This window comes from Numida meleagris, chromosome 2 (assembly GCF_002078875.1).
Source record: "Numida meleagris isolate 19003 breed g44 Domestic line chromosome 2, NumMel1.0, whole genome shotgun sequence".
In the NCBI taxonomy this organism is placed as follows: Eukaryota; Metazoa; Chordata; class Aves; order Galliformes; family Numididae; genus Numida; species Numida meleagris.
The window spans coordinates 46,012,874-46,036,288 of record NC_034410.1 but is presented as its reverse complement, the minus strand read 5'-3'; the positions used below and the strand labels follow the sequence as shown (position 1 = coordinate 46,036,288).

Here is a 23,415-nt window from a genome sequence, read left to right as displayed (position 1 = left end):
TTTTTGTGTTGTATCAAGATTATAAGCTGTAAAAATGTCACGTGCTGTTCCTGTAAGCAAGGTAATACTTCAACAGTGGGTATGCAAGAATCTGAAAATGTTGATTAAATTCAGAGTTTCAGCAGTTCCTGGTAACCAACATAGTCTGGAATTGATTTAGATTTCAGAGAACTATTATTACGTCTGACTTCCCCCCCCCCCCCCCCATTCACAATTCACAAATTCTGGGTACGATGTAAATACCTGCTGAAAAATCACTAGCACATGTTATCATCTTTCAGTAACGAGATCATCCTTAAAAACTAGAATGAAGACAGAAATAACTTGTGCCACCACCAAACATTAGTCACATAGCTCTTATATAATGCTTACGTCTTCAGTCAGCATACTGGCAGCCGGGTGTCTTTGTAATACTTATCTGGAGAAGAAATATCTATCTTGTTTGGCAGAGAAAGGAACTGAAGCCAAGAGCTAAGGGACATGCTGAGGGGCACGCAGCACTTAGGGGTGAGAGCATTACAATGAAGGAATGCCCAGCATCGTAACACCAAACAGTAGGCAGAGAGGCAGTCTTCAGCAGCATCTCTGGCTATAGTTTTCCCTTTTGTGATCCTAGGTGAGGGGTATAATTCCTTTTCTCTCTTTTTTGCCTTGAATAAACTAAAAATACAGAGCTTGAAATACTGAAAGTGGCATTTCAGCAGTTGAAAACCAAAACATGATAGGTTTCAGCTTGCCAGAGCTCTTGAACTTGTGTGTCTTACCTCTAGCCCCAAGAGGAGCTGTCAAATGTCTGAGTTTTCCTTTGCAGATTTTAACCTTGTTATGTGGCTCTGTAGTCATAATACTGTATTAAAAATGGGTGGGATTCTCTGGGAGATAAGCCATTTCTGTATGGGAATTTCCTGGTAATCATTGTGATTCCGTTCCTTTGGGTTGATCCTATTAGTTCAAATGCATTAAATGTTTGTTTCCTACTGAATTAGAAGACTATTAAATGGAGTTGGAAGAATTCTGTGGTCTCGTAGAAGTTTATTTCTTGAGGCTGAAAAGAATTGCCTGGCAAGCAAGTTTTATTAAGTACAAGAGATCTGAGTACTTCATGGTGATATTATTCTTAGCTTATTCTTGTGTTTATAGACTGAATTATGCGATGACTTGGCCATAACCATGTATCATGTTTTCAGTTCTTCCTTTTCAGAAATACTTGTGAAGAATGGTGCTGTTTTCTTTGTTGGTTGGTGTTCAGAGGTGAAATATTGGTGGAAGAATTGTCCCTGAAAGTTATTCAAGACTTTGTGATTTTACTTACATTTTAGAATAAAACGTCAAACTAAAATATCAAACAGAACTAAGTTGACCTTTCTTTAAGGAAAAAACAATAAAAGTACTTTAAAAAGCAGTATAAAAATAGCTATAAAGTAATCTAATTTAATTGTTATAGAAGTCTAGAAACTAAACAAATGGTCCAGGAAACATGAAGGGGAGGTATTTAGAAAGAATATGAGGTTGCACACACATACTCATCTGGTGGCAATTTTAAAACAGAACTAATTAATATCTCCTCATGCAGTATAATTGTGGAACTTGCTGCAGGGTTTAGAGGTGAAAATTGTAATTGGGTTCAGAAAGGAAACAAGTTCTTGGAAAGTAAATTTATAAGAGGATGTTAAACAAGTAAGCCTCTTTTTTGGGGGAAGGTTAGCAGATGAAGGCATTTAGGCACCATATTTTTTCTAAATAGAATCTCTTTGTTGCAAACCCAGTATTTATGTTTTCTCACAAACATAAGCATGTATTTCCTCGCAAACAATGTCTGTAGTTGTATGTGCATGAAGTTACTCTCTAGTGGCTTCGTTGAAGCACTGAATGCAAGTATCCTTACTTTCTGAGTTTGTAAACTCAGCAGTTACATAGAAAACTATTTCTCATAAAGATCTAATGATGGAAAATGAATAATATACCCACTCTTTCTTTGCTTTAGGAGATCGAAGCATGTTTGACCATATGTCACAAAGTGCGAGCTCAAAGGTAACAGAGAGGAAACTGCGCGGGACTTGTCCTCCTGCTGGTCGTGGAAACTGTGGAAAACAATGTGTGAATGCAAGCAGTTGTAGGTCTTCATGTTTTAATCCCCGGAATGGTTTTCACACAGTACATTCAGAGCACAGTCCTGTGAAGCCAAGGATTATTACAGTGGTGAGACCCTGTGGGCATACACTCAGAAAGATAACCTTGCTTCTGAACAGGAGATCGGTGCAGACCTTTGAACAGCTAATGGCTGACATTTCAGAAGCTCTGGGATTTCCACGCTGGAAGAATGATCGTGTGAGAAAGCTTTACAGTCTAAGAGGCAGAGAAATCCAAAGTGTTTCTGACTTCTTCAGAGAAGGGGATGCATTCATAGCTCTGGGCAGGGAGCCCCTTACGTTGAAGAACCTGGAAGTGGCAATACAAGAACTTTGCCCTGAAAATCCGTATGCTGCCAGTTCAATTCAGCAGAATGAGGAGCAGTCCCAAAAACTAAAGAGCAGGCTGTGTGACAAAGCTTTGAAAGTGGATGGTGGTTTTGATGAGGCAGAAATTGCCAAGAACTGCAGTGATGTTGTGTCTCCCAAAATGGTTGCTGGAAAAAGTCAATCCAAGACAAGGCAAGAAGAAAAAATGAGAACCAAAAAAAAGTGGACTAGAGGGAGTTGGAATGGCGAACAAGGAGTGAGGCCTTCTAGAAAAGCTCGAGAAGATGAGAGGTACCTTAACCAAGATAGGAGTCCGGAGAAAGGGTTAGAAGAGGGTTCAGTGGAGGTACTGAGGTGTGAGAAGTGTGAACGGGAAAGGCAGGCCAGGCAGAAGTTGCAAAGAGAAAGGCAGGCTGAGACTTCATTTGAGAACACAGACCTGAATGCAGGTGCGTGTCAGAGGTACCATGTAGAAAGAAATGCAAAAAGCAGGAATTGCCGAAAATCTTCAGAAATTCCTCTAGAGGGTGAAGACATTGGCTGGAAAGAAAACTGCTGTAGAAGGACCTGGAAGCCTCTACATAGGAATGTTAATGAAAGACTGGAGAAACAAAAAAGGAGCATTGAGAAGGAAAGGGATCTGGAGAAACATGAAAACCGTGAGAAGGAAGTAGTAAAAATAAAGAAGAATGCTGTAGAAGGGCTGCAGATAGCTCATGAAGTGAAGGAAGAAAATGGAAGTAGCTGTGTGACTAACCAAAATGGTTGGCTAACGAAAGACACTCCAAGGGGGCTAACGAAAGACACTCCAAGGGATGCTGAGAAACCATCTAAAATACATAGGGATGGTAGAGAGGGACAAAGGGCTAAAGAGGAGAGTGCCAGGAGAGAGGGAAATACCATACATAGAGAGAGTGACATGACACGACGAGAAAAAACAGGAGAACGCAGATTGAATAAAGAAGAAAACAAGGCTCAGGGACTGGAAAGCACAAGCCGAAGGCATGCCATAAAAAGCAGAACTGATGTAGAAAACCACTATGAGATTGGCAGGACTATTGGGGATGGGAATTTCGCAGTGGTGAAGGAATGTCGCCACTGTGACTCAAATCAGATCTATGCCATGAAAATTGTTGATAAATCCAAGCTGAAGGGGAAGGAGGACATGATGGAAAGTGAAATTCTGATCATTAGGAGTCTTTCTCATCCCAATATAGTAAGCTTAATTGAAGTATATGAGACAGAGGCTGAGATCTATCTAATCCTGGAGTATGTCCCAGGAGGAGACTTATTTGATGCAATCATAGAAAGCGTGAAGTTCACAGAGCATGATGCTGCCGTCATGATCACTGACCTGTGTGAAGCCCTGGTGTATATTCACAGCAAGAACATTGTCCACAGGGACCTCAAACCAGAGAACCTTTTGGTGAGTATTGGCAAACATTGTGCAGGAGTTGGATTTATTTTCCTTTTTACTATGGATCTTTGAATAGTTCTATGCAAAGAATACGCAGAGAAAATGTACTGTGGCTGTACTGTTTGGAAAAGGGAATACAACCTTGAAATGAAGTTAGCCTTTCAGATCACTTTGCATACATCTACTGTATGTTGCAGATGATGTTGCTTGGAAATAGAAATTCAAATGAAAATGACCTGGCTTTCAGGGCTAGCGAGCATTTGTATTTTTCTGAAATTCCAGCGTGCTATTTATCATCTGAATTCAGGTACCCAAGCTTGAATGTTCTGCATTCACAATGCATGTACTGAATCATAAGTCATTTTCCTTGCAGATCAAAATTAATAAGTGACATTGGCAATTTTAATACATACAGTGGAGTTCTTGTCCACTGCAGTCGCTGCTCCTGAGGAGTACTGTGATAGTTTTCTACTGTAGTGATTTCTGTTTTCTGGTAATTTTATTTTCTTAGAAGCAGTGTGTTTCTTTTGAAGTAATATGGCAATAAACGCAAGTGTTCCAGTGAAATATGACACTAAGCTCTGAAGTCAACTCAACTACTCACTTCATGCTAAAGAGAGTTTTTTTCCAGCACATTCTTTGCATCTGTCGCTGAAGTTAGTAGACTTACTATCACGTAGATATGCATAGAAATGTTTGCAATATTGACTCTTGGTATGACACCCATTATAGGAGTGTGAAAATAAACAACTGTTCCTTGCCAATCATTTGTTATGCTCTTCTCCTAGGGTTCCAAATTTCATAGCACGCAGTTATCAAATATTTGCCTTTCTCTAACAGAGCTAATTTGATCTGCTGATGGAAGATCGTGGTTAGCCAAAAAAGGATAATAGACAATTGTGCCAGTCAGTTCTTTATGGGAATTAATGTTAGTGAGTGTGAATTTCTGGAGAAAGGCAGCGATGTAGCCTGTAGGCTGTGCAGAGGAGGAACAAAGCTGGGCCTGTAATGTTTGTATCCAAACCTTTTGATTAACCTATGGTGTCTATATTTGGTCCTGCTGTGCATCCTCATTAGTCTGATGAAAATTCTTTTTGCGTGGTGTGTTTGTGTAAATAAGAGAGAGAGAGTGCAAGCGGCTGGTTTGCAGAAAGAAGTGTAGTTCTGGACCCTGCTATCTTCCCTTGTTTTGCTATTAGAGTAATATTTTACTCAGAACTGAAGGAGTTTCTTCCAGAATCTGGTTTTCCATTATGAGCCAGGTTTTGCTCCTTCCTCTTTACTGAAATTAAACTGGTGCATGTGAAGCACCTGAGGCCAGATGCTTCATGTCTATGTATAATATGTAATCCTCACAGTGATACAGGTAAGTGAAAAGAGAGGCATGGTTCAGGTCTCATCTGACAGTTTTTACTTGTAGTTCACAGCACTGCGATACAGAGATTCATGGGTGGTGACAAAATTTTGTAGCACAGAAGTAATTGTGTTGCCTGCTCTGGCTGAGAGCACTGAAAACGTGTTTGCAAGGACAGACTTGCCCCCAGTGTGTAGGTATTTTGTCATGTAAGAACTGCATTACCCAAACTGATGAAGAAAGAAAATTTTACCTCTTCTGCTTTCACCTTGCCTGTTAATTGGCTAAATAGCTGTTTTAGAAACAACTTTTTTTTTTAAGTTTGTGTATTCAACAAGTCAAATGAGTGTGAATTGTTGATAACGTTGGCTAGCTCATCAGCTATCTAATAAATATCCCTAAAAATACAAGCCATTTGAGCAAGTTTCTTGCTTTCTGAATTTTAGTGTGCTGACTCCTTAGAATAGGAAGGACAGCTCCCGTTAAGCTTAGTGACAGCCAGAGCTGAACAGTAACAACCAGTAGTGAAGCAAATTGTATGGGTTTATCTGCTGTTATTGGACCAGGGGCTGGAAGCTCTCTTCCGGAAGTGTTGGCATGCTGCAATGTCTCCTTTTTGTCCTTGGTTGTGGGGTACTTATTCCTTCACATTTCTACACCGCAGATTTTTGTCTGAGCTGGTCTCCCTAAGGTCTTTTTGTGCACAGAGGACAGAAATAGAAACCCTTACTTTTTCAAAGAATCATTTAAGTTGGAAATGGTCTTCAAGATCATCAAGTCCAACCATCACCTAACACTGAGAATTCCACCTCTAAACCATGTGCCGTGATGCTATGTCCGCATGGCTCTGAATTACCTGCAGGAATGGCAGCTCCACCATCTCTCTGGGCAGCCTGTTCCAATGCCTCATCGCCCTATCTGTGAAGGAGTTCTTCCTAATATCCAATCTAATCTAGTCAATTTTATTTGTCTGTTGACTAATTTGACCTACTTTGCAGGCTTCTTTTAGTCAGATGAATCTTTCCCTTTCTCTTTCTTGTCAACTGTTTTTTCTTCCGTAGTTCCTAAAACTTCCAGCAAAGAGAAAGGATCTTCAGTCTATTTTAGTAAGAGAATGTGTTTGTCTACTGTAAATATGTTTGCTGTGGGAATTTAACTCTGTTCCTAATGACTTCTGAACCTACTGGATAATTTCCATCAGAGTTGATAGAAAAGCAGCGAACTGGGGAAGAATATTTCCCGAAGTTTCATGAAAATAAGCAGCTGGGGAAAGAAGGGAAACCCGGTTTCTGTCCCTACAGAGGAAAAAGTGCAAATATACTTTGATGTCTGGTGAATTATAAAATTATTCACACAGGAACTAGAAACCTGGTTTAATTAGTTTGCTGTGCTATTCCTGTTGCTCTTATGGCACTATCCTCTAGTTAAAGACTTGTATAACAGCCCACCGTTATCCTTTTTGGCTTTCTCCCTCTGTCTTTCATTACTGTGTCTGCCCACAGCTTTCAAACTCCTTGCAGTATAGCTGTGAGGCAGAGGGGTGGTGACTTGTGCTATCAAAACAAAATCTGTGTGACAGCTGGCGTGAAGACACCTGCTTTGAAGCCCTCCCTTTCCACTGACAGAATCACCTGGCGTGGGATTAGATGTTCAGCAAGAAAGCCTTTGTTACCAAGCCTGTGCAGTGTGGTGTATCTGGTCTCACAAAATAAGGTGGTCACTTCTGTAAGCCTAACTGGAAGAGCATAGGAGCAGTGGAATTTACTAGCAAGATTTTTAGCTAAGGGGCTGCTGTTTAATTCCACAGGTGGTGACTTATGGGTCAGAAAATTAAATTTAAAGCGTAGAGAATATTTTTTCTGAGTTATAACTGTAAAAGATGTAAAGCCACATTCCTGTCCCCTTTTTTGATGTTGGGTGTGTATATTTTTGTATTTCTGACTGTAAGCTTATATCCTTATACCAGTCCCAAACACACTAATAGTGTTATAGCTTTATATGAGTTTGAGTTTTTTCCTCTTCCTTTTGCTCTCCCTTTTTTTTTCCTCATATTTTCATGTGTATGACACTGTGAAGTGTAACCTTTTTATAAATTAACCTTGGTTTTGTGACACTATTTACAAATACACAGAACACTGTCAGAGGTTTCCAAGTGCATTTGAGTTAAAATCCTGTTTAACCGTAGAATCATGAAATGGCTTGGGTTGGAATGGACCTTAAAGATTATCTAATTACAATCCATTTGCTGTGGGCAGAGTTGCCAACCACTAGCTCAGGCTGCCCAGGGCCCCATCCAACTTGGCCTTAAACTGGTTCATGGATGGGGCATCCACTGGGCAACCTGTTCCAGTGCTTCACAACCCTCTTTGGAAAAACAAAACCAAACCAAACCAAAAACAAAACAACAACAACAAAAAAAAAAACCCAAACCTCTCCCTAATATCTAATCTAAATCACCCTGCTTTTTGTTTAAAACCATTCCCCCTTGTCCTGTTGCTATCAGACTGTGTAAAAAGTCAATCTCCCTGCTGCTTATAAGCTCCCTTTGAGTACTGGAAGGCTGCAGTGATGTTTCCCCCAAGCCTTTTCTTCTCCAAGCTGAACAAGCCCAGCTCCCTCAGCCTTTCTTTGCAGGAGAGGTTCTTCAGCACTCTGATCGCCTTCATGGCCTTCCTATGGGCCTGTTCCAAAAGCTCCACATCCTTCTTGTGTTGGGAGCCCTAAACTTGACCACAAGTACTCTATATGGGGCCTCACAAGGACAGAGCACAGGGGGACAGTCGCCTCTCTCACCCTGCTAGCCATCCCTCTTTTGATGCAGCCCAGGATACAGTAGTCTGCAGATGCACACTGTTGGCTCATGTCCAGCTTTTCATCCACGAGGACCACCATGTCCTCCACAGGGCTGCTCTCAATGGGTTCTTCTCCCAGTCTGTACACACATCTGGGACTGCCTCTATCAAAGTGCAACACCCTGCACTTGGCCTTGTTGAATCTCATTAGGTTCACCTCAGCCTACTTTTCAAGCATGTCCAGCTCCCTCTGGATGGCATCCTTTTCTTCTAGTGTGTCAGCTGCCCCACTCAGCTTAGTGTCATCAGCAAACTTGCTGAGGGTATGCTCAGTCCCCCTGTGTAAGTCATTGATAAAGGCATTAAAAAAACGGTGACCTGTCGGGAGCTTTCCATACGATAAACCTAGGCAGCTTATTTTCTGTGGTATTTCTCTATGAGAGACAGAGAGATTCTTCTATCTACCAGCAAGGGTTGACTGAAAGCTCAAATGCGTAAGCAGTGCTTTCTCTTTAGCTCTAGTTGTATTATACAAGAAGTCCTCTGGGCCAGTTTGATTTCGTTATGTTGATGTGAGGAATCTGGACTACCAAACATACATACATAAAGAGGAATATTAATGTTATAAATCATCTTTTAAACACCCTGATGGATTTCCCAATATAGATATGAAAACAAGCAAGAAGTTGGGAGTCATTAGCAAACAGGAGAAAAGGAAAAGACCAGATTTATTCCTTTTTAAAGATGAACTTTGCTTTGTATTAGCGTATTATAATCTTCCAGGTGCATGGCTAGAAATCTACAGACAGTATTTGGATATCCTTTGTTCAAGAGAGTAGCAAGCAATTCTGATTCCCTTTGATCTGGGACTACCAGGGGCTGGTTTACCTTGCAGTTAAATGGGACAAGTACTTGTGTGGCTTAAACTGGCCGTCTGTTGACAAAGTGTATTTGAATGCTGCTCTTCCTCATCTCAATGAGCTCTATAGGCAGGTAGAACGAGGCAGCAATTTTGAATGAACTTTCGGAACCATTTTTTGTAATCTTGAATACAGATGCTCTAACAGGTAACATGATAAAGGCAGTAAGATCCTCTAATTTTTGCTTTGTTTGCACCATTTCAAAGCACATATGGCAGAAGTCAGAGGCTAGATCTCTTTTGAGAAGACTGTAGATTTCCGTGTTATTTCTGTGAGTAAACACTCAAGAGGGAATAACCTGAGAGGCTTTTCTTTGTAAAATGCATATTTGCCTCAGTTTCTTCTTTGCTGACAGGTGATAGAAAGGTGAACTAGAGAACACAAAGTTTGGGATGAAGTGTGTGCTCAACGGATCTGTGCTGACCTTGACTTATTTTGAGTGAGAGTGCTGAGGAGTTCTATGCTGAGTTTTCCAGACATGCTGACAGATTTCATGCTGTCTTTGAAATTATTATCGTAAAGCTGTGAAAATATATCCATGTTGCCCAGTGTTCCTAGCTGTTCGGTGAAGTAAAAGGAAAATTCAGTGGTTTTGTCCTCAAGAACACATGGTGCAGTATTGCCACCTTGTGCTCTGATGTGAGATTAGGGCTATGGCTTACTTCTAAAAAGTATAACAGTATATTTCATCAAGCAAAATGGCTAGCCATTTCCTACTGGCTTTTGTGGTTTGGAATTCAGACCCATATATTCTCCCCTTGCTAGTTTCTTTAAAGGAAACAAACCAAAAAAACTCAATTGTGTAAGCTTTTCAGTGTTATTTGTCCTGGTGCAATGAAGGATATTAGTTGAAATTCCATATGTGACACCATTTCCTTACGTAAGGATTTATAAGCTATATATACAGTCAAAGTATATTTGTGCTCGTATAGTATGTACAAAATTGAGTTTTTCAGTAGTGATTTTTTTGCAACTTTCTATCACTGTTAACCATATTATTAAAATATAAATCTTGTGGATAGATGCTGCTGTAGAAAATAACTGTGTTACCTTTGTTATTTATTTTTCATTTTTGACAGCTGTTGAGACTACAGTGTGTGGTGACACATCTTCATGAAATTAACTAATTCAATAAAAGAGAAGGTAGCATTTTATCTTTCTCCTACAGAAGCTTTGTCTGCACAGCTCTAGGCAACTTTTTTTACACTGAGAAACTTTTTTCTTTAAACAGGAAAAAAACCTCACAAGTTTTTGTTTAATTACAACTGGAAGAGTGCTTATTTCTTCTGCGAAGAAGATAAATGGGAATTAATTGGCTGTAATGTAGGAGAGCAAATTTTGTCCTGTCTGTACCCTTAGTTATAAGAGCGACCATCTTGAATTTTTGGCTGCCTCAAGCACTGCCTGATGGCAAAGTATGAGGTGTTAAAGCCTGAATTATGCCTGTCACATCGTATTCTGGTTTGTCTCTTCAAAACCTGAAAACAGATTCTTTTGGCTTTCCTGTAGTCATGTTAAGTCCTTTTTTCCCTGTAGTTAGATAATTTTTCATTAAAAACAAATTTATTTTTTTTTACTTTAAAAATATTTGAGTTTTAGTAACCAGTATTAAAAATACTGGTGTGTTCAGTTATTCTGCTACCTTATTTGTGACTTGACCTTTCAGTACTTTTTCTTAAAATAATGTTTCATTAGCTGGATTACAAATTAATGCTAAATGCTTATGCACACAGAATTGAAATGAGTAGAAGTGTTTTGATTACTTTCCATGTGGATGCAGGAGGTGGGAACTGCTGGAAAGACGCATTTATGAGAGCATTCTGTTGGATTCGTTTTTCCGGCTCTTACTTTGTGATTACAGTGATTCTTACTTTCAGGGCAGTAGGTAAAGTAGCAGAGTAATTTGGAAAGAAATTAAAACACTGTCTCCCTCCCACCTCTCCCTTCAGACCTGTGTGATACAGGTAGGCTTTTCAAATGACTCTGTAAAGTCTGTGGCATATTTGGAAACACCACTTTTATAAAATCATAGAATCATCTAGGTTGAAAAAAACCTTCAAGATCATCAAGTCCAAGCATTGGCCCAACTTAGCAAGTCCCATCACTAAACCATGTCGTTAATGCTACTTACGTGCATCTCTTAAACATCTCCAGGGATGGGGACTCCACCACTTTCCCAAGTGGCCCATTCCAATTTCTTGGAAATGTGTGCCAGAACTTGTTGAGCAAACTTTTCCTTTTCCACTAGTGTTTTTCCTCCTGAATACATATGCCATCTTTTTATGTGGGAAGAAAAAACTTTCTGAATACTATTTGTCAAAATATGGTTTCCGTTTCATTTTGTTTTACTTGAAGTTACTGTTATTAGAACCTCTTACTCCTCACTGTTATCTACTTTTGCAATCTTAAAATGCATGCTAACTAAATATTTATATATTTTTTTCATTGAGTATAGGTTCAGCACAATGCGGATAAATCTACTACACTGAAACTAGCAGATTTTGGCCTTGCAAAGCTGGTTACAAAACCCATATTTACTGTGTGTGGAACACCAACGTATGTTGCCCCTGAGATACTTGCTGAGAAGGGTGAGTGTAGAAATGTATGATTTCTAGCAAGTCATAAAATTATTTTAACTTTCTATCAAAATATTGCAGAATGTTTCAACCTACTGGTAGGTTGGCTAGCGGCAAAATCTGTGAAAGGAAAGAAAACTTTTTAGCTTTTGACAAACACAAGCATGGTACCAGTCATGTTTTCTTAATTAATGTCTATGTGATATATAGCTGTGATTTTGAAGCAGAGAAGTCATTTGAAGCAGACAAAGCATTAAAATATCATAGATAACAATTGCTGTAATGGGGAAATAAGCCAAATTTTATCTTGGAACATTAGGATAGTTCCAAGTTCACCCCTGTTTTGTGTCTGTAACCCAAACGATTTTCCAAGGCCCTGTAACAATGCGAAAGGATGGTGAACATGTATGTTAAATTTATTTAGCAAGCCAAAGCATGGTTCACATCAGAGAGAGTTTTTGTTACTTCATATCCAAAAGGATTCAGACCTGGAAGGGAGTCAATTCTTGTTAATTACTCAAGAAAAGCTATTTCTGTGTCTTGTTCTGTGGAGCTGGTTTGCATATCTCCTGTTACGTTACATTTCAATGGAAACTTGGCGCTCATTGCTTTTTTTTTTTTGAAAAAAAAAAAAAAAGAGAGAGAGAATGAGAGGGCTATTTTAGAAATATATCCTGCATTTTCTCAATTAGTCTCCAGTTGACACGGGCCTTGTTAGACAACATTTGTGAAACATGTTGAAGAAGGGAGGCATTGTGTGAGAACTGTGATTATTAACAGAGAGGGTCAGCTTGCAAGTGTGGTGTACCAGCCACTTATTCTTCTGCTGACCTCGTCTCTTCTAGAAACTGAGCAAAGCTTGTCTGTTTGTCAGAGAATGGAATGAAAAAAGAAATAGCTTCTTACTGATTATGAGAAGTAGGTTTTTTTTCTGTCTTTCTTCCTTCCTCTTCCCCACCCTCCCTCAAAAAAGCAAAATAAGCCAAACAAAAAACCAACCAACCAAAACAAAGAAACAAACAAAAAAACAAAAACACCCCAACAAAGCACACTAAAACTTCCAGAAAAAGTTCATTAGCCATGGTTTGTCTTTTCTTCCTTAGGCTATGGGCTCGAAGTAGATATGTGGGCAGCAGGTGTGATCCTTTACATTCTGCTCTGCGGTTTTCCCCCTTTTCGCAGTCAGGATCGTGATCAAGAAGAGCTGTTTCAAATCATACAGCTGGGTCACTATGAGTTCCTTTCCCCGTACTGGGACAATATTTCTGCAGGTAAGATTCAGCATGTATACCAGTTCTGAAAAATTGATAAAACTCTTACCTAGAGTGGCTTCAACACGTTAAACCGCCCTTTTCTTCAGAACAGTGACTTCGGTGAACTTTGGAGTACATTACAGGTTTGTTTTATATGATTATTTGCTTTACATGTGAATTTAGTCCTCTCATGGTATCATTTGCTGTGAGTATGAAATCTGATTGATATAACTGATTGCTCCCTTTCTGAGGCAAGAACAAAGATTTTGCTCACCTTGCTTGTAAGAATTGTCTCTGCGGAAGAAAAGGCACCAAAATTATCTGCAGGCTTATGTTATGTTATTGTAAAGATGAGTGTAAAAGAATCTCAAAAGCTGAGAATTAAGTCCTTGCCCTGCAGAACGCAGTGTTAATTTTCTGTTGAGATCAATTTTTGAGGTCATTTCTTCCCTCTTGCAGGCTAGCAGCATCTTTTCTGCTCTCTTCCAAATCCAAGACCCCCTAAACCCACCTCTCCTTTTATGATCTTTTAAAGACCATGGTCAGCAGCATTCTGTGACTTTTATGCTCTTTGAGGGACAAGATACCCAGTGCTAATACCTAGCCACATGCCTTCAGAATGCCTTCAAGATTAAATTCCCTTCCCTTTCTTCTGTCATTCTGCAGAGGAAAATGGTATCAGTAAAGAATGTGCTGGAGATGCAACATCTCCTGTCAGTAGTTCTAGATCCAGTTGCTACAATATCTCCTGGAGATAGCCACTAAAAAATCATCATGGTAAAACTAATAAGAAAAATGAGGACCTTTTGTTAGGTATAACTGTTAGAGTCATAACATCACTTTTCCCCTCTTTTTTTCATAACAGCAGCAAAAGACCTCATAACCAGGCTGTTGATAGTGGATCCCCAGAAGCGCTACACGGCACGACAAGTACTTCAGCATCCTTGGATCAGAACAGCTGGAAAAACTAACAACAGAAATTTGCAAAGGGAAGTAACAATAAATATTGAGCGTCATTTCCGGACCCAGCGCCGGAAGGAGGCTGTGGATAAAGACACCTGAAATCTCTTTAAGTTCATCTAGCCTTCTTTTTTATTAATTAACAAATATTTATGTTTTCTAAATGGATCTGGCCTTTAGTTTATGGATTTTGCTGGCCGTTGCTATGCCTTTTTTTTCCTTCTTGTTGATTCTGAGATTCTGAAGGACAGAGGTCAAATTTGTATTCACCTCCCTGTGATTTTACTTGTGAGTGTCTCTGTTGACAGCAGTGGGTACTAGATATTTCCCAGAAGGTATCTATTATTTTTCTTTAAACAATGATTTGAACTTTTACATTGCATAATGTATGTCTTTTTTTAGGTGACAGATGTTTTTTTGTGTCTAATTTCAGTGATGATTGTGAAATGCTTTCTCTTCTCTCTTTTTGAATGGTATCTTTCATGAGTTTTACTTCTTGTTTTTAAGTTGTTTTGTGTTTATAACGTTGTCAAAATGGCTGTCTGCTCACACATTCTGCACTAATTCTCTAAAAGGATTTCTCACCAGTTCCTGCTAGCAATTTAGAAGGTGAGACAATTAAAAATAAATAAATATTTAGCTATAGGATATGTTAAATAAAAGATAAAATAGTATTTATTGTGAGGAAAAAAACATTATAGGAGAAATTAGCTATTCTATGATATCTCCCTTGGCAACATCTTTTCATGGGATGTTCTCAGGACCAGAGTAATAGTTCTGTTAAACTACCTTAGTTTGTATGGTATGATAGTTTCATTTCTTTAGAAGAAGGGGTGGGAAGATACCGCGGCTGATACAGCTTCAGGACTGTAATAATAACTTTCACAGTGCTTTTCTTCCTGCTCTGGGAAGTAGGAAGTTAGCAGTTCTGAGGGAGCTTTAGTTCTTTTCCCAAAGGTATATTTATAGAATTTTAACCCAAGCTTTTTTCCCATACTGAATTCTTTCTTAGGAGCTCTCCACATGCATCTGAGATTTTTTCAAGCTGATGGAGAATAGATCGCTGGGAAGCTGCTTCTGTGACTTAAGTTAGCCCTTACCTTCATGGTTCCCCTTTCATCAACATGAATCACAGTTGAATTGCTTTTCTACGCTTTTCAGTGTAGTTTAGCAAACTCTCTCTCTTTTTTTTTTTTTTAAAGTTATCTTCCCTGGGAGTTCTTTCTCCTCAGTTCTATGAGAATGGGCAATGGTCTGAAATTACATTAAAATTCTACTCAGGAAAAACAATTTCTTGTTAGTCTTTGGGAAGGTTTCCCAGCGTATGTGTCAGATGCTTCATTGCTTACATTACTTATAATTGGAGTTTTAAAGAAATCCTATGGGGAAGAATACGGTCCAGAGAAGGACTGTGACCTTGAAGATCTTTTGAATCTCCGAACTTCTGGTTAACTAATCAAATTGAAAAAGCACTTTAGTTGGCTGATAATGTTTTGTCCATGAGTTATGTGTGCTAGCAAATAATATTGACAATAAAACTACCAGTTTTACTAGCATTGAGTTCACAGTGTGTAGAATTGAATGAGGGTATTTCATAATGAGAGATGTCAGAGGCATTTCAGAATCAGTAGAATGCTTTCATAACTATAAGAAAAAATATTTTTGCTGAGTGCTGAAATCTTGTGAACTTCCTGAATTACTAAAATGCGTGTGGTACTGTCATCATGTTTCTGTTTCAAGCTTTGACAGTTGTGCCTCAAGAACGAAAGAAGAGAGTAGAGACAACTTGGTTCATACAACAGAATTGTGTTTTCAGTCGAGCTGGCGTATTTTTAATACGCGTTGGACTAAGACTTGCTGGGGAATTCAACAATTTGTAAAACAAACAAATCAAAACCTTACTGTGTGCCCAAGTGGTATTTATATTATATGTCATACCTCTGCTTTGGAGGCCCTGAGTTAGGAAGACTTTTCGTGAAAAGAAGAATGAATTTGAGAGCTTTCCTGTGTGTAACCTCGTGTTCTAAATGTGTTAATGTGTTCTCTGATTGCTAGTAATAACATCTCCTCTGCTAATTTGTCTGTCTTGGATATGAAACTATGGAAAAATAGGTTATGATTTGCAATATTATATTTTGTAATTATTTTTAATATAGTAGTTTAGGAATAAAGTTTGAAGTGGAAAAAAAACAATTATAAACAATCTTAGGGCTTTGATAATTGTGTTACAGGTTTCTTTGTCACCTTTAAGAACCTGTCTACAGCTTTATTCATGGTGCTAAAGGTAGAGGATTTGCAAGTGATGAATATAAAAGTAATATATTTTCAAAGATCTTTTTCTCTCGTGTTCTATAGGTCCCAGTCTGACCAAATACAGACAGCACAGTGTGCTGCCACCAGTGTCTGTAAGCACCAATGCTGCTGTGGCAGCGCTGAGGGACTGGTTTGGTTTTGCTAAACATGTGGCATTAAGCCCTCCTTCTTCAGGTTGGAGGCTCAGAAAGCTTCCAGGTGCTTTCTCAGGGCTTTTGCCACCTCCTGTTTCTCTCCTGCTAAGAAAAATGCCTCTTTTCTTCCATTGCTTTCAGTGTTCTTTGACTTTTGAGGCACCAACATCCACACATACAGTTTATAAAACTGGATCATCTGTATTTCAGTTCCTAGCAATGCCCATGCCCCAGTTAGTGTTTCTGTTTTCTTTTCACTACGCCAACACTTACCATCAAAGCTTTTGGCTATGGCAGTCACAAGAGTCATAGAATCACAGAATATTCCAAGTTGGAAGGGACCCATGAGGGCCATCAAGTACAACCCCTGCCTCTGCGCAGGACCACACAAAATTCAAATCCTATGTCTGGGCAATGCTCTCAAACACTTCTTGAACTCTGGCAGCTTGGGGCTGTGACCGCTGCCCTGGGCAGCCTGTTCTGTGCCCACCGCCTTCTGGTACAGAACCTGTCCCTAACCCCCAGCTGCCCCTCCCCTGACACAGCTCCGTGCCGTTCCCTCGGGCCCCGTCGCTGTCATGGAGAGCAGAGGTCAGCGCTGCCCCTCCGCTCCCTGTGTGGAGCTGCAGCCGCCATGAGGCCTCCCCTCAGCTCCTCTGCTCTGGGCCGAACAATTCAAGGGACTTGAGCTGCTCCTCATACATCTTGCCCTCTAGTCCCTTCACCATCTTTGTAGCCCTCCTTTGGATTCCCCGTAATGGTTCTATGTCCTTTTTGTACTGTGGTGTCCAAAAGTGCACATAGCACTCGAGATGAGGCTGCACCAGTGCAGTGTAGTGTGGGACAATCCTTTCCCTTGGCTGGGTTGGCAATGCCCTCCTTGATGCATCCCAGGGTACGGTTGACCTTCCTGGCTGCCTGGGTACACTGTTGATTCATATTCAGTTTTCTGTTGACCAAGATCCCCAAATCTCTTTCAGCAGGGTTGCTCTCCAGCATTTCATCCCCCAGTTTATACATATAGCCAGAGTTGCCCCATCCCAGATGCAGAATCTGGCAATTGCTTTTGTTAATCTTCATGTAGTTGGTAATTGCCTAGATCTCTTTGTAAGGCTTCTCCACCTTTGATGGAATCAATAGCTCCTCCCAATTTAGTATCATCCACAAACTTGCTCAAAACACCTTCTAATCCTGTATCCTAGACAGTTATGAAAACACTGAAGAGAACTGGCCCTGAAATGTTGTCCCTGCAGAATAGCTGGGGTCCATTTAAGAGGATATTTACTACCAGAGATCATCCCAAGAGTCCTGTGAAGCATTTTGAGCATCCTTGAATGCCAGTGTAACTAGATTTGTGTGTCATAATCTTTCCTTGATGTTGTTAGGCATTCCTGAACATCAGATCCAGGTTTTTGGTGACTGCCTTTGACTGACAAAGTGGCAGCGCTCTCCAGTGATACAATTTCCACTCTTTGAAGATAAAAGCAGTCTGTAGATGTCTCCTTCTATTTGTCCAATGGCATCAATATATTTTTCTTCATGCTGGTAACTCCTGAAAAGATTTTAGAAATGGAAATAGGAATTGGGCCTGTATAGGAAATGAACAAGATTTTTTGAAAGTATTCAAGAATCTGCCAATGTGTAAAAGATGAAAGCATTTCACACTGTGTAGTTCTTAAGTGCTTTAAAACGAACAATGTGAATTTGGTCCCTGCCTGTACTTTTGTCAACTAATATTTAAAAATCTGTGCCCGAGAGACTCATGGTTGAAACTCAGCAGTGTAGAAGAGACTGTTCCCTGTAGGTTCTTTTGTTCAGGGACCTCTCTTCTTCATCTGAGATATGTTTCGTTACTTTGCTTGTTCACAATTTGTAACTGCCCAAAGACCTGCAGCATTTGAATGGGTAATTGTACCCAAAGGTACACACGGTGTGTAATTGAATGGTCAACCTTTCACAAGAAGCACTACCCAAATAGATAAGGTAAGTGGAGGATAGCATTCCGCTGTCCTTATACGCCACAGCCAAAATTGCAGTAACAGAGATATGGGAGGCACACCTATGATGCCAGTTAGAACATTATACGGAGATGTAGATCTATTGGTTTTCTGACGTCAGCTATTCTCCAAAACTGGATTCTGTCATACATTCTTTTTTTGTCAGATACAAATTTATTTAAAAATAGATTTTGTTTGGGGAAACAGGCATAGTATTTAAAATTGAATTGATTTTAGTGTCTAGTTCAAAGGAGAAAGGTTCTTAGTAGCTCGTGTATATCTTCTGTTAAAAATGCTGTTTTTCTGCAGGCCTGTAATCTTGATGGAAACTGTAGAAATAAAAATGTATTTAATGTACCAGTGGTGTTTTAGGAGAACCTGCCTTTTCTCTGGATGTGAGCATGCGGGATGAAGTGTCTGCTAGTGAGAGCCAGTACACGCTCTCATTTATTACATATTGCTCATTAAAGAGACCACAGCCACCTCACTACTCTTAGAATGACTGCAGGCTGTTAAGAATGACTGACTTTTATGATAATCACACAAATTTATTGCTCTGCATTTTAAATGTTATATATAGGGGGCTAATTAAAACTGATTTAATGCTTTGTTGTTAGGAGTGTTTCCCATGTTACTAATAGCTGAAGTCAGAGTCCAGCAGTATTTTATTGAAATGAGCCATTAGCGTTGTCACTGCTACGTGCTATTTGTTCAGAAGAGATGATCCCTTATATCATCCAGTCTGCTGATTCTCTCTGTGCCTTGCGTTATAAACAGATGTTGTATTCCTGCAGAATTCTGTCTCTTGAGGTGAGAGCTGTTTTGATAGCATAGCAATTAGAAAAATGTAGAAGCTGATAACCCTAAACTGTTACTGCAAGTAAGTTTTGTTTTCTGAGTGTAGAAAGTGAAATGAAGAGCTGAAGCAACTAGAAATGTAGAGAAATGCAAAAATTATTCCTGCAGTAAGCGTGTCAGCAATCCAAGCAATCTGAGCATTTGTTTGCCTGCTGGAAACACAGAGCCATGCAGTACATTGCTAGAGAGAAGTACTACAACAATGAACTTTCAGAAATGCTTGGAGAATGCTGTACTGAATGAGGCGTGTAGGACTGAATAAGTTCCTTCTAATCACTGGAAAAATGAAGCACATCATATACAAAAGGTTATTTCTGTGTTGTTATTGCTGTGTTGGTATTGCTTTCTAGATGTCAGTGACTGACATCATATTGTAAGACTGCCTTTCTTACAGAAAAGAAAATGAGCATAAAACATTGAAAATGTTTAACGACAAAGATTTCAGTGATAGCATTTTTTCTAGAAAATGGAAGCGTACAATTATTAACTGCTATGGTGAGTTGTTAAGCAAATCCTATTACTGACTTTTCAGAAAGTGCCATTCCATCATCTTGAGCATTCACAACTACACATCTTGCAGTGTTTACTGTTTTAATGATGTTGTAATTCTTCAACATGTAAGCTTATCCAGAGTGTAAGGATTGAACTAAATGGCTCAGATACATTTTATGCATTTCAGCTTTGCTGGAAGCTTACTGACAAATACGGTGTTCGTGCGGTGACTGATGGGTGAATGCAAATTATTATTGACTGGCATTTAAAATGGAAGTTTAATACTGCACCCTTAAAAATGTAAGCATTTAAGGCTGTTTGGGTGAAGGCCAGCACGTATCCCAGCACGTTATTTCAATGTACTTAATCAACAACAAAAAAATAGAGAGCAACTGTATAAGGTAGCCCCAAGAAAATAAGAATATGAATGGAAAAAATGAAAAAAAAAAAAACCACGAGGAAAAGTTGAAACAAAAGCCCTTCACTTTTTTTCAAATGGTCGTGTTTTCTTGAAGTAAATCAATGCTGTTGAGAAGTCTATCAAAGCTCTAATCAGTGAAATAAATAAATAAAAAGTCATTCCCCTCGCTGGTGTGTGAAGTTCCTGTGATGGCTCCCCAGTGATCTCAGTGTGCCCTGGGGATAGCTGATTCGAAGCAGATGCTATAGCAACTGCTCACATCCTCCACCTGCATTGTAGCTCCCTAACAATGGGACCAGAGGAGAGACCCTTAAAAGAAATAAAACCAAAACTGCTCCACCGTGTAAATAGTGGAGCAATTGTTCAGACACAGAAGGATGTTATGGAAGTTGATACTTAAATGCTTTCACAACTCACACAGTTAATGTGCAAGGCACAAATAGAGCTGGGTGCCAGAATTTAACAGTAGTAAACTCCTGACAGATAAATCCTCGCTTAAATTTGGCAAATGTCTGGTAAGGTTGTAAAATGAGAATATTTCAGAAACTGTGTTTAGGCACACAGTTCGCCTGCAGGTATTCAGGAAATACAAGGAAAACTTGATAATGCAGATAAAGCCCTTAATGTCCAGGAAAACCGATCAATTTTCTAATTGCCAAGCAGGTTGCTGAAGGTGGCTGCAAATGATCCTGTATTTCTTCTATAGTGAAATTCTGAGGGTAAGATCTTAAAAATTACCACCAAGTGGTTCAGCTGATCACTTTCTGTGATAATAATGGTAAGATTTCTGCTAATGCTAAGCTTTCTGCTTCTGCAATAATTATCTTTGGAAATCCCACCCTTCATTTAAAGCATCTCCTGCTGGTTGTTAATCTCTTTTTTAGAGATTTTAAGACAGGACCCAAGTTTAGTGCCATAGAAATCTATGTAGTTGCCATCACCAAAGATTCTGTCATAAACATCTTCAAAAATACATACTTGGAAATGAAAAGATGTTTCAGTGTTTCTGAGGGCGTTTCTGGGATTTCGCTAGGCTGGAACTGATGTACACTAGTGGAAACTTTTGAGCCTTAGTTGTGTGTGACTATTCCTTGTTTTTCTGTAGGGTGCTAAGTATTCCCCTGAGGCTTCTTGGGTCAGCAGCTTCTCTGGCAAGTGCAAGTTTGTGTTCCTGATATGAATGCTGTGTTCTGTGACTGCTCTTCTAGTAGTATTCATGGAGCTGCTGCTGGAATCATGCTATTTGCCAGTGTTACTGCTACCTTTCATGTAGCAGAAAGAATACCTTACTCAAAGTGAGCTAACAAAAACTGTCAGTAGATGATCATTGTTTTCATGAACCACTGATGAGACCAGTACAATTTGTACCAATAACAAATCAGCTTTTATCAGGAGGATACGCCAGGTGAACTCTTGGACAGATCCCACATGAGGGACTCTGGGAAGATACAGACGAAGAATTCAACAGCTTCATTCTGGCAAGGTAAATCATCGGGAATCTGGATTTGCTCCCTTTCATTTTGTTTTCAGTGTCAGATGAACTGGTAGAGGAAGGGCAAGCTTGGGAGAGCTTTTTTTTTCAAGCAGAAGACTCCTTGCTGGCAGGCCAGAGTGATTCTGATTCAAGGAATTTATTCATTTATTTATTTTATGTCAGTCCAAACTAGACTCGTGAGTCCCAAACTAAAATCTTCCCAGTTCACATATGCATACCCATTTCCACATTTGAATAGGACAGTTTTGTGTGCTCTGAAAAAAAGCATTTTTTTATTTTCAGGTAATGTTACTAGTTTTTAGATATGATCTTTTTTAGTGCTGAACACCACTTGCAAAATGGGATTTATATTTGACCCCAAGGTGACTCATTTTATACGTGCTACTTTGTGTGAAAAAAAAGAGACCCTTTGTGTTACTGAGGTATGTGAATGTCTTCTGTTAACATGGAGCTTTCCTACCTCTTTGCTTGCTAGTAACTGTAATGGTAGTTCTGGGGATCCTCACAAGCCTTAATGAACTTAGTTCGTGATTATTAATTAGGTATTAGCACATTGATGTCTCAGTAAATGGCTTTGGAATAGGCTGTCTGTAAAAGCAGAGAAACCTTAATTCCTTCCCTGGAGCAGTGTCAGCATTGGTCAGGGGACAGCCCTGGCTATCAGGAGCTGTGCAGTCAGCAAGGGCAGTCCTACATGGAGCTAGCTAGAAGGGCTACTGGCCTCCAGGTGGGTCTGATTCCCATCCCGTGTGAATAGGTGAAAGTTAGTTTAGGTTTGTGAGTAGCTTAGGTTTGCAAAATGAAATTTCTTGTGCTGAAGAAGACAGACAAGGAGAAAGTCTGAGGCATGTAGTCCTTGTAAAAGACGATGGTATACAGTACTAGGTGAAACAGTTAGGGGGATGGCTCCTCCCGAGAGGTTACTGATTGCAGATGCTTTATTTCTCCAAATAAAACTGATAGCTATCCTATCTCTGGAATGCAAGGCAATCAGCCAGAACAGTACACCACAAGAATTAACAGAGAAGCAGCGGATTGGTGGACAGAGCTGCTGCCAGTAAGACGGCTGGCTAGAGCTAGTCAGTGTCTTCCAACTCAGACCAGGTCAGGAGTACACAATGAGGGACACTGTGACCTTTCATCAGAAAAAGATCCCAAAAGACCACCAAGAAAATACCATGCATGTGTAACAGGACTGGGACCCAGGGCAGGGAACTCACTGTAATAACCCAACCTTTTCTTGGAAATCTAATGCATATGTAAGCCGTTTGTTCTTTAAATATCTGCCTTTCTTGTGTGAAAGTTAGGAGGAGCAATCCCCCTTGCACCCAGTGTGTACGCAGCTCTGAATAAACATACTTGCTTTGTAACCTTACGTGGGTTATAGAGCTTGATTCCACGTCACATGCTGGCTCAGGTGCAGGGAAAAGGGCTCGTGTGGAGGTCTGGAGGAGAGGGCAGGAGCTGTTCCCATCCTGCAGAGGCATGAGGGAAACTTCATGACCACAAAGGAGCAGAGACTTTTAGAGCAAAGTCTGCCATCAGCCTGTCCTCTCACTCCAGCAGCTGGGGTCCACAGCAGCTTTGCTGCAGGGTCACCTGTCCTTGAAATCCTTACACCTCGCCTTTGCTATGTCCAACGTGGAAGCCTCAGCTACTGGGAATGATAAGAAAAGCACTTAGTGCTGGTACAGCACTTTGTTCTTTAGAAGATTTCACAAACATTAACTAATTAAGCCTCACCAAGTCCTTATGAGGCACGTATTTATTCCAGCTGAGTGTTTGCATTTACAATTAAAAGTATACTAGAGGCAATCCTGCTGTCAATCAGCCTAATTGACTTAAATCTCTAATTGGATCGATTTCCCCAAGCAAGTTCAGTTTCTGAAGGCAGATGATGAAGTGAGCTCAACACAAGAAGTTCATGGAAAAGGAAGCTTCAGAGCTTTTCGTCAGAGATGTCTGAGGCTCTAG

General features: G+C 39.8%; 1 protein-coding gene across 2 annotated transcripts in view; it reads left to right on the top strand.

The window, feature by feature from the left end:
* The window catches only part of DCLK3 (doublecortin like kinase 3), a 28,586-nt gene extending 10,054 nt beyond the window's left edge, over nucleotides 1-18,532 (top strand). For both annotated transcript variants that reach the window (XM_021387566.1, XM_021387567.1), the window contains 4 exons: nucleotides 1,985-3,885; nucleotides 11,398-11,530; nucleotides 12,622-12,789; nucleotides 13,637-18,532. In XM_021387566.1, the coding sequence (XP_021243241.1) occupies nucleotides 1,985-3,885; nucleotides 11,398-11,530; nucleotides 12,622-12,789; nucleotides 13,637-13,833 (2,399 nt within the window). In that variant the 3' untranslated portion in view covers nucleotides 13,834-18,532. The remainder of the gene's footprint in view (nucleotides 1-1,984; nucleotides 3,886-11,397; nucleotides 11,531-12,621; nucleotides 12,790-13,636) is intronic.